Below are 12,211 nucleotides of genomic sequence, written 5' to 3' on the forward strand. Positions count from 1 at the left end.
AATTTTGCTTGATAAACTACTTTGTTGCTTTTAGGTTAAGTCTCTGTGTAAACGTGACTGTATTAGAATCGGGGATATTCCAAAAGATGTTTGTGCTGAAGATATCATAGAAGAACTTTTAAAGGTTTCAAGATGCCGCATAACACATGTAGACCTTGCAGCACACATCGCTTTGGTGTATTTTGCAAAGTGTGGAGGTGAATAAATTGTTTCTTGTAAAGTGTTACATATTTTTGGCTGCACATATTATTTTCAACTAGACAGCGAAAAAGACTATGTATTGAGTTAAATGTGTTAGAACATTTAGGTTCTTGATTGTAAAACAGACAGGTCAATGGTCACCACTGCTGCATTTTAGTTCATACTTACCTTTTGAGTGCAAGGTACAACACAATGTGAAGTGTGTCTTACTGTTCAAAGTTGAAGCATTGTATATGAAATGTTTGCACTTATATTATGATTATAGAGAGATTATCCATAATTATACCACTTTCTTTGAAAAAAGTTTGTTTTTTTTTCGGTCAAAGGACATTTCAATTTCTGTTTTATGTTCAAATTAGGAGTGTATAATAGGATTAGACAGCCAATTGTATTTTGACACTCAATTTATGTGCGATGGCTTATAGCAACTATAAAATATAGTTCTAGATATTGACTACCAAAACTGTTTTTTCAGATGCTGACTATACATTGCAAAAAATATATGATTCAGGTGGCTTGGAAATCAATAAATCAAACGTTAGTTGTAGCCTAAAACATCATTATACTCCAATGATGTCAAATGAAGGTAAGATATGTATTATATATATTAATTAAAAAAAATATTTTAAACATCTATGGGGAAGGATAACGCAGTTATTTATAACTAAACGATTTAAAACAAAAAAAGTCCAAAAAAATACATCTGTTTCAATTAGCAGTAGACTTTTTTGTTTTCTCAGTTATACGTTGGTTAAGCTCAAGCTGTTACTTATTTTTGCTTTACAAAGTCACATGTCTTTATTTAAAAAAGGTATACTAACCAGTTTTAACTGTCTCTTATCCACGACTGCAGGCTGTTATTTACAAAATTAACTGATGTCCTGTTTCTTTATAAATATAGGCTATTTTTGTGTCTTTGCTGCAAAATAGTGAAATGTGAAAAGCATTTTACAGTGGAAAGCTACTGGTATAAAGAATGGTCTTACTAAAAGTTTCTGCATATCTTTATTTTAATTGGCTTACAAAAGCACAGTTGATACATTAGTACTGTTTGGCGTTACCATATGTTTTTTGTTTATATAAGAGGTGTTTTCTTGCCTGTCAAAAATGTAGACTAAATGTTTTCTGGTTGTTTGCACAAGAAAATTTGCTTTTATTAGTTTTATTTTTGGGCACATTGTTCATACAGAAATGTTATTTCTCGGTTGTCGTTATTAAATTTATACTGAAAAACAGAATAACTTATCCTACTAGGCAACTATGGAAACACACAAGACATATAAAACAATATCTACATCGGAATGGTCTATTACAAGTAGTATAATAAATACTATACTAGCATACTAATACTGAACTAGCTAATATGCAAGCAATCAAACAAACCGCAGGACCAATTACACGCTATAGTGACATAATAATTACATTCATCTTTAGCACAAGTAAATAAAAGTACACATCAGGCAACAGTCTTCTGAGCAAACTGATATCTTGGTAATGTATGAAAATGTCGGATGATCAAAAATCGGGATGTTTTGGTTGACTAGTTGGTGCGCAGAAACTAAGCCATAAAAATCAGAATTGCCTGCCTAAATTGGGTGCCTAAATAAGTATGGTATGCCAACTATTGTTCTGAGAACAATCTTACATACAATACAAAACATTTGCATATAGTTGTGATGTCTCTTATCAGTTGTCCACTGTACCTAATTTGTAATGATTAACAGATTTATTTTCTCACTTTTATATTTTAGCAACCACTTCAACTCGGACACGCGCAAAAGTTAATCAAGCTGGTAAAAATAAGGATGTTAATCCATCTTCATCAAATTCTTCTGAACCTGGCAACTTGACAAACCAACAAAAAGGAGTTTATAGCAATGATCGTACCAGTGGCAGATCAACTAGCAAGTCTGGAAGTAATAGCTTCATATAAATGAATACACAATTATATTATAAACTAAATAAAACCTACATACACATATATGTACAGCAACTAATATAGGAATTTAGAAGATATCTATTGATCAACTAAACTGCTTATGTATTATAGTACATCAGGATCCTTAACAGATTACTCGAATCAAATGACAGTGAGGTTTGAACTGATAACCTAGGCCAGTTGTCTCCAACATTCTTGTTAACCGACTCCAAATTAAATAACACAAGCGATAAATTATGCGTAAATTATACACAATTCAAATAAACTGTGGCCACACATGTGCATCAAAATGGGAAGTTTAAATGAACACAACATAAATGTAACGTTAACACAGGATTTTTATTTTTTTTTTATTTCGTTTTAACATTTTTAATTTACACATTGCACTTGTGGTTTACCCAAACCACTAAAACTGCAGAAATTGGTGAGAGTTGGCCACTCCACATTGGGTCGCTACACATAGACTGGAGACCACTGACCTAGGCCATACCAGAACTGCCTTCTACCAACTGGGCTCTAAGAAAGCTAGTCGATAAACAACCATGACACAATTGTTTGCTGCATCCCATTAATATAAGCAACAAGCGGGTATCTTGATCAAAATACAGCGAACTCAGCATATTTTCAAGGACAATCAATTAGTTGTGTAACAATTGTGTATTTTGTATAACAAATGCAAATCTCAACATGTTTCCTGCTTTTTTAGCTCAGAAAGCCTCCAGCCTGTCCCCAAAGGATGTAATGGAATATCAACCCGATGTTTCCTTTGATGTCATTGATTATGTCCGACAAACCCCAGAGCTAACACAGAAGCTAGCTGATAATCTTGGATGTGATGTCAATTTTAAAAAGAAAAGTACCACCACAGTCAATGGATATTCAATGTTCTATGCAGTAGAAGTTAAGAAAAAGGTTTATTAGTATGTGGAACTTTTTGTATTTACAAGCAATTTCCATTAAAAAAATATTTGTGAGCAAATTCGCAAAATTAATTTTCTTTAAAAAGACCAAGATAAGTTTAAATAATAAAAATAACGCTAGGGAAACAATATAATATGTGTTTTTTCTTGATTAAGTGTTTTAAATACTGTTGTTCTAGTGTTGATCCTTAGTTCAAATTTTTCTTGTTTTTGTGTAAAAGAAAATCTTGTCAGTTGCCATAGTTAGTTTGAAAGAGAAACACTGCACTTCTTATAAAAAAAAGGTGATGTAATCAGTTAACCAACTTCCCAATGAATAATTATGTAATATATACCTAATTTTTCTTTTAATTTCTTAAAAATTATCTGTTAAACATTACTTAAAAAAGTTTCATTCAACAAATTACATTCAAATTAATAATAAAACAGGATATAACTTCAGTTTTGGTAAATCAAAAAAATGGAACTTATCAGTCCTTATTAAATTATACCTATGTTTATTAAATGTTTTCTGTAGTTAAAGTTTTTAAGAATTCTTAGTGTTAGCCTAAAATAACATGCCCTACGTCATATTTTTATACAATTTATGCAGAAAAGTCACAAGAAAGAATTGTCTCAAAAGAGTGTGGAAAACCTCATTGACCAGTTCTTTGATCAATTTGATTCAAAGTCACAAAAGTTTGATTTTAACAGCTTGGAGGAGAAGCGTAATGAAATGGGTTGGGACTTTGGCGATGAAACTTTGGTTCAAATGGAAATTAAGAAGGGGGAGCTATCCCAGGCTTTAATAAGGTGCATTTTAAATACAACTTGTCCACTGTAAAAGTTTTACGTTCTTATCTAATAAAGTTGTTTTTTATGTAGGTGGAATGACATGGAAAAAGGAAAGGTGACTGTTACTGGAAACAGGAATGAAATTGATGATATTTTAAATAAACTAAAGGTGAGCTTGAGATTGCTAACAGCCTTATGAAACAAACAACATAATGCCTTTTTTTACATAGCTTGCAACAGCAAGAAATGTGCCTTCAACTTCTAAACATCGACCATCAACTTCCCAAAATCAATCTGGTAACTCACAGCCTGTACCATCACAACACACATCAGAAAAATATACAAAGCCAAGAAACTGCATTGAGTTAAACCCTTCGCTAGTACAGTGGTTCAACCGCTTTGGAGGTTCTGATCCATCCTGTGGAAATGCATTGAAAAACGTAACGCTTGATGTTACTGTAGATGGAAAAGAGATTTCACTGAAAGGAAAGGATCAAGAAGTTATGAAAGGTATGTTTCTACTTATCTTTTATTTTTAAAACTGTTACTTAAATAATTGTCTCTCTAGTTTGTTGTAAATTTTTAACAACCAGTTTTTAAAGTTAGTTAATAAAGTGTAATCTTTGCATAAACCTATTACTAACTAAAGAATTGCTATAATTTTTGATGACCTTCTATCCTAATGATTGTTTACATATTCCTAGAAATAACCTCGCTATATACAGTAAAATATTATTGAAACAAATATTAGCAGTACAGGCTGCATAAAAAAAACACATAAAAAGCCTATGCATAGACATTTAATGTCATTTACTACCAAGAAAAAATGCTTAGCTGAGACTAAACAGGTCAATGACTGCATACCATAGTATTTTTAATTTATCCTCAGGCTCAGATGTTTCTTTTAGTGCAATTTATTAAATATGACATTTTAATATAGACATGATGGTTAACGAATATTTGGACCTTACTAGATTTACTAAATTGCCAGTATAAAATATACTGCCAAATGAGAACACCTGGTTTTCAAAGCAAATTTGCTTTTATGCCAATTGATGTTAGTTTTCAATCAGAATATATTATATACATTGAATTATACAAAAGATTGGATGAAGTAATCTTTCTAAATTCTTGTTTAATTAAATTATTTAAGCTATCTGTGTATGATTATTATATTAAGGTTCGTTAGGGCATATTTATTAATAATAACTCTTTTTTATCACTGTATTGCTTTAATGTGTTTTAGCCAAGCACCTAATTGAAGAGCTGTCCCCACAACTGAAAACAAGATTTCATAAAGTTGAATCTGAGAAAGACCTGGAGTACCTCAATTCCGCTAAGGGCAAAAAATTTATCCGAAAAACAGAATTGGGAAACCACTGTGCAATCACACTTAACAGCCAAGATACCAAAGGCAGCAAACCAATTGAACAGATTCCTTCAAATAGAAAGGTAAGTATTGTATTTTAGGATTTAACAGACGACAATTGCTAGTGTAAATGTTTAACATTCAATGTTTTATATCATTTTTTAAAAAAACAACTCAACTTTAAAACAAAAACATAACATTTAGCACGCAAATTGTTTTACATGAAAACATTAGGATAAATATCCCAATGTTATTCAAAATATTTAACAAAAAACATTAATTTCAAACCCAGTTATTTGACACAATAACTAAAGTCCAAGTCCAGTAATTTGTCCAAAAGACTTAAGTAAAGCCAAGTCATTGGAAAACAGTGACTTGAGTGCACTTAAATCAATTCAGTGACTTAAGCCGTTACAACACTTCGAAAAATTCTTTATTCTGCTGATTACTGTACGACAGAAGCCAGTAACTTTAGCAGAAGGACACCTGAACGGATCAGATGTTATTGTAAGTGTTGTGCGAACGGACATCACTGAATTTCATTGTGACGCAATTGTGAATGCATCTAATAAAGATCTTCAACTACTCCCTGCTGGGATATCTGGAAGCATTCTTAAAAAAGGTATTACTTTATTGTTATGTTTATTAATTATCAAAATATGGTTTGCAACATCATTCTTTTTAATGCGTTTTTTTACGCAGCAAGATCAGGTAACCTTGCATTTTTAGAAATAGAATGTTTTAAGTTGAAAATGATTACAACAGTACACCGAAAGCCGTTGCACACTCACCGAATCTGTTGATATATGATGCAAGCAGGGCAGGCTAGCAAAACAACTAGCCTGCAGTGAGGTTCGAACTCCCTAGCTCCGGTCAAGCTAGGACCGTCGCTCTACCAACTGAGCTATGCAGGCTCAGGGAGGAGGGAGTCGAGAAACAACCATACGCCAATGCTTGCTCAACTGTTAGTACAAGCAACTTCACATTGAAGGGGGTCCACAGTGCCATATCATTTATTCAATGCAACATGCATACATATGTGTGTTAACAACTGACATCTAGCCCTTCTGAAGTTGCTCGATTATAACAGTATGATTTGTTTACTAAAAAGTACATTTTAAACTGTTCAAAATGCCTTAACTCAGGCGTATATATGAAACTTTTGTAGCATCGAAAACTGTCCCTTATTGCTTCAAGATTTAAGTTAATTTTTTTATATTTACATGTTGCATACATTTTTCTAAAGGAGGCTCGAGCATTCAAACTGAAATGAACCAAATTTACAAAAGAAAAGGTCGATTGATCACTGGTCAAGCTGTAACAACTGGGGCAGGAAAACTGCCATGTAAGAAGATCATCCATGCAGTTGGGCCAAGGTACAGTGGATAAGCACAGTTTAAAAAATATACTGAGTTATGTGTTATGTTCCTCTAAATCTTAACAACTAAGTTCTTCTTCTTTGTTTCTCAATAAGTCAAATTGTTGACTTCCAATGTTCAACGCATGTTTTTGCGTTTGTACTAGTTAAAACTGGTTTTAAAACAGCTATATAACAACTAGTTAAAACTGGATATAAAACATCTTATAATTTTTAGATTTCCTAGACATTATGTGTCTAAAAGTGAACTGACTGTAATATTTCTGTTAGTGGAGTAAACTAGATTCATTATTACATAAATATATTTGGTGAAATAAACTGTGTTGTGTTATGCCGTTTAAAATTCCCTAACAAGATTCATTACTCATCACAGTTCATCGATAAAACAATATATACCGGTAACTATATTATTTATTACGTAACATTATACTTTAAAAGATGGGCAAGCAGCTCGAATAGCGCCAATGAACTTTCAAGATGTGTCGAATCGATTTTGTTGGAAGCCGAAGAATATAATTTGTCATCGATTGCGATTCCAGCAATTAGTTCTGGTGTTTTTGGCGGCGATGTTGCTACATGTGCCCAACTGTTGGTGAAGGCTGTTCATGACTATCTTGGCAGATACGAGTGTTGCATCAAAGAGGTATACCAGTGTATGTTTGTTTGACAAAACTTTTTTTTCTGAAATGTTAGGATGTATGCTCTAAACTTGAGCCGGACATGATTAAACATGTCAGATTCAATATGACAAACCTTTTATCGGTTATAAACTAAACTAATTGATAAACTCAACCTTTTAGTTTTATCAACGGCAATGTCTTCTTAACCAACGGTATAACAATGTCTTCTTTCTTTAATTAAGGGTATAATATACATTTTAAGGTCACCTTTGTTGAAATGACTGATTCCTTCACACTGGAAATGTTCCAGAGAGAACTGCGCAAAGTTTCAACACCAAGAAAACTGGCGACTGGATCACAAAACTCAAGTGTAAGTTGTGTCCTGTTACAGCCGTGATCATTACAAGGCAACTTCTCGTACACACACGAAACGACTAAGTTCTTTTAACACAAGTCTAAATAAATTATACCTGTACCAGTGTTGTAACGACTTAATTCATCGACTTGACTTGAGTGCACTTAAGTCACTGTTTTCAAATGACTTGACTTGACTTAAGTCTTTTAACCAAAATGACTTGACTTGAGTCTTTTAGACGAATGACTTGACTTGGACTTAAGTCATTTTGTTAAATACTTTGGGATTTATTAAAGTGTTTTTCATTAAAATTTATCTTAAGTTTTGCACATTAAACACTTTTAGTGCTGTATATTGCGTTTATGTTATTTTTAGTTAAAATGTTGATTATTTGGACGAATTTACCAATTTTAATAGTTTTACCATTTACTTTTATGTCACTGACGTAACTTGAAATTGACTTGCTTTCATAATGACTTGGGACTTGACTTGGGCAACCGATGACTTGGACTGGGACTTGACTTGTTAGTTTTGCAAAATACTTGGCGGCGAGTTAAGTCGTTTCCAAATGGCTTGTTTACAACACGGATCTATACTGTTATAGGGGTCGGGTAACACTTCGCGGAGTGGTACACAGCATAAGCAAGCTCCTATCACTAGACAACCCTCTGGTGGTCACAAGTCGAGTGCAAATATTGGTCCGATCACTGTTGTAGTAAAGCAAGGTGACCTTTCACTAGATGACAGTGATGTGATTGTAAATCCTACAAACCAAGAATACCAACTGAACTGTAAGTATTTTCTACCAAACCTGAGCCTCCATATGCCGATACACCCTCACACGGAACGGCGTAGTATTTGGTTTGTGGAAATCTTTGGCAATGGCATTTTTATCTAAAAAACATGCCTAATTCAACAAATCTTTAAAAACATTTAATCTACCACTTGCTTTTCACGGTCCAACATATATGCTGTACGTTTGTTATTGATTACCCAACATACATATTACAAAATTGAAAAAAAAAATTATATAGTGAACCTGCAGGTCAATTCAACGTACGTTGTTCATCCCATTTCGCACATTTTGGCGATTTTTTCTGGTAGGGTCTGTTCAAGTTACACATGATCACATCTGTATGCATTTTTTGTGTAGATGGAATGGTAAGCAAAGTTATTTTGTCCCGCGGAGGGAAAAAAATCCAACAAGAGGTTCGATCATGGAAGAAAAACCTTTCTTTCGATAGCTTTCGCACCTCAGGCAGTGGAAACCTTCCGTGCAAGAAAATTGTCCATCTTCCAATACCTTTCGAGAGCAACCGCTGGATTTCTTTATTAGAAGAAGTTTACTGCAAAGTCGCCAACGATGGATACCGATCTATTGCCTTACCCGCCATAGGAACAGGTAAGTTAATACGAAACAATTCCCTCTCGGTAAAAAGTGGTTTTGTGCGCTTATAACAATGATTGCTCGCTTTGCCCTTAGTGTTTAATTCGCTAAAGCAGCAACTTTGTATATTTTGGTTTAAAACAAGGAATTCTACCTTATGTCTTATAGGGTATTTGAATCTTGCTGTCAAACCATTCTGGAACTTTTCCTAATAACCAGTATTCACTTCATAATGGTAACACAAAGCACAGCAAATGTAATTCTGTGAATCACCCGGCCGAGGTAAAAAAAACGATAATTCTGAAAAAGCAAATGGCGGCAAGGGCTAAAAATCTAGGATTTTTTAAAAAAGATTTTCAAAGAGTAACGTCACATTATTTTCGTAAAGAAGGTCGCCTAAAATGCATAAAATATGATTAAAAATGCATTTAGTAAGCTGGAAAATAAATAGTTTACAAACATGGCCCCGTGCCCCACTTTAAAGGTTTTCTAATATTATCGACAATAAAAGTTAAAAAAAACTCAATGAAACCAGGATCAAACATTTTTTAAGGGAGTAGAACAGTGATCGACAAGCAGAAACCTGCTGCCAATGTTTTTTTATTCAATTACGAACTTTTATATATTAATTTATTATTATCGTTTACGTTTTGCAGGAAATTTAAAGAAAACGACCCGCCACTCCGCCGCGCTCATTCGAACATCGATCGAGAAATTTGTTTCCAGCAACAAGACAAAATCTTTGACCGAGATAAGGGTCGTAATATTCGATCGCTCCATTCTCAAAGAGTTCGCCGAAGTTCTTCTTTCTGACGGTAAAGTCAAATTGTTTATCTTATTTTGGCGTAATTCATAGTGAATTTCGATCAATTTGTTTCGACATTGATTGACAAAAAATGCCCGTGATACTTCTTTCGCAGTGATTTTATTAACCATGGATTGTTTGTGTTTTATTTATTAGTATTATCTGCCAGTAGTTAAGAATGACTAAAAGCCAATTCGTAAGTCACTTGACTAAGTCCAAGTCGATTCTCAGGAGAACTTGTTTCAATATGGTATCTACAGTAACTATGTCATTATTCAATGAAACATGATCACATATTTGTGTGTTAACCACTGTGATCTAACTCTTCTGAAGTAAGCCGTAATCGTTGGTCAAAAAGCAGCTTTAGAAGGGCTAGATCACAGTGGTTAACACACATATGTTCGTGCATGTTTCATTGAATTGTTAAATTATTTCAATTTTTTTATTATTATACTTCGAACATGCGTAAAGCAAACACATAAAATTCATCAGATGCTAAGCTAAGTGAAATTTGACTCCCAAAACCTTACTTAAGTTTGAAAAGGGTAAAGTCTGTTTTAAAACGTAAATAAAGTAATTTCAACACTGCTATAACATATATGATGAAGATCAACTAAAAAGGATTGAGAATAAGACCTTGAAAGTAGAACAGCTATCGAGTGAACGTAATTCTGTCTCATTTGCTGACCCTCAATCTCCAGGCATCACCTTATGTGCAATGGATGACGAAATCTTGGACCGGGTAAGACGTTTTTTTATTTGTGCCTTTCCATTTAACTTGTTGCATAGGGATGCCCGATAATATCGAATAGGGGACGATATCTAATGTCAAGTGGTAGTGTCGGTATTCGTCCAATACAGTACTTGGGTGTTATCTGATACGAAATGATAGGGAAATTCAGAAATGATCTGCGATTAAACGCAAAAGTTTTTATCTTAAAATGTAAAGTTTTCGAAATACAGGTTTACAACTGGAGGTAACTGAACGTATTAAAACCCAAAGCAAAGGTTGGCATAATAACCTGGAAAAATACCTGAACTCATCAATTTTATCTATTTTCCTTGTTTGAACGTAGTAGGCTAATGACGTCATTTTGGTAGGGTCAGATCGCGATACTTTTTTCAAAAATTTATATCAAACAAAAACTTTTGATCCGCGCCTGGTGGTTTTGATGCTCTAATTTTCGCCAGTACAGTCCTTAGTAAACAAAATGTCTTGATTGATATTTAAAACAGGTTCCTCTGGCAATATATATTATATATTATTATTAATATATATTGCCAGAGGAACCTGTTTTAAATATACTATGCCTGGTAGCAACAGCATATTTTTGTATTGATTGAGATAGAATTGTTTAAGTGCTTTGCTAATTTTCCATTACAAGCCAGTCAGCCACTGTTACATCCGTACGCATATAACCTCAGTTATTTAAGTTCTACCCTTATTCTGGTCATTGAGCGAAAAACCTCGCTTTACATGGGTAATTGATTTCTAATCAAGAAATAAACAAAAACAAGAAATGTTAGCGAACTAACCGCTCACAAACCTTTCCTGTCCAGACCTGGTCGTTGATCAAGAGCAAAATGGAAGCAATTCGGAGTGAGCCGCAAATAGTTACTGATGACCAAGTCATCTTGCGTCAGCTGAACGATAATTTGGATGAGTTATTTCAAGTAGAAGATGATTGCCTAGTGTCCATAGAAGTTGTCACTAACAGGTAAAGAAACAAAGCGCTTTAATTGTTGTGGGCATGCGATTTGTTGATCACATATTGAGGGATTTTGGTTTATTGTACAGTAGGTTTGGTTGGCTTGCGGACAGAACAAAAACGCCTTTCATGTAATATAGCAGAACCGTCAAAACATATGCTTTTAATGACTACACTAGGCACTAGGCAAGCAAGCTTGTGTACACAAAATTTTTATAACCGGCCCGCGATCGTAAATTTTAACTGTTATCAGGCACTTGATAAAAAAGTTTGGTTCATCCTTCTCCAATGTGGCTTCGGAATTCATTTTTGAACTGAATTACAAAACCGTGCAAAGTGTTTCCATTGGTTTACAGTATTTAACGTGGCAAATATAGAAATTACCTTAAGGCGGCCCCAATATTATTACACTTGCGATAATTTAAAAACTATTAATAAAAATGAAAGGACAAAAACAACAAAAATAAACCTCGAACTCTAGGTCTTATGAGTTATAAAAGTGCGTTATATTGGCATTTTAGGAAATATAGAACTTATTATACTATCTATGTTGGGTTGTACCATTCACCTTAAACAATATGACGTTCTATAGAAGCCTTTAAAAACAAATCGCAGAAACCACCCATATTTAACCGAAAAAAGTTGTAAAATGTTATAAAAACTAATCTTTAAACATAATCACGTGTGAAAATTGCGTAAGTTGAAGTTTGATGACAGTCCAGTTTGTAGGTTTTTTTTTATTTTATTTTGTGTT

General features: G+C 33.6%; 1 protein-coding gene across 1 annotated transcript; it reads left to right on the forward strand.

The window, feature by feature from the left end:
* The first annotated feature begins 38 nt into the window (after nucleotides 1-38).
* On the forward strand, nucleotides 39-11,470 carry LOC146133481 (protein mono-ADP-ribosyltransferase PARP14-like). The gene is made up of 17 exons (XM_083397758.1): nucleotides 39-197; nucleotides 677-787; nucleotides 1,953-2,117; nucleotides 2,847-3,052; nucleotides 3,653-3,852; nucleotides 3,925-4,003; nucleotides 4,065-4,344; nucleotides 5,081-5,286; nucleotides 5,663-5,825; nucleotides 6,450-6,579; nucleotides 7,020-7,224; nucleotides 7,464-7,571; nucleotides 8,161-8,347; nucleotides 8,710-8,958; nucleotides 9,600-9,758; nucleotides 10,357-10,490; nucleotides 11,309-11,470. The coding sequence occupies exons 2-17, from the start codon at nucleotides 772-774 to the stop codon at nucleotides 11,468-11,470; spliced, it is 2,649 nt and encodes an 882-aa protein (XP_083253884.1). The 5' UTR covers nucleotides 39-197; nucleotides 677-771.
* The last annotated feature ends 741 nt before the right edge of the window (nucleotides 11,471-12,211 follow it).

Source organism: Ascidiella aspersa, chromosome 9, assembly GCF_963924565.1.
Source record: "Ascidiella aspersa chromosome 9, kaAscAspe10.2, whole genome shotgun sequence".
NCBI lineage: Eukaryota > Metazoa > Chordata > Ascidiacea > Phlebobranchia > Ascidiidae > Ascidiella > Ascidiella aspersa.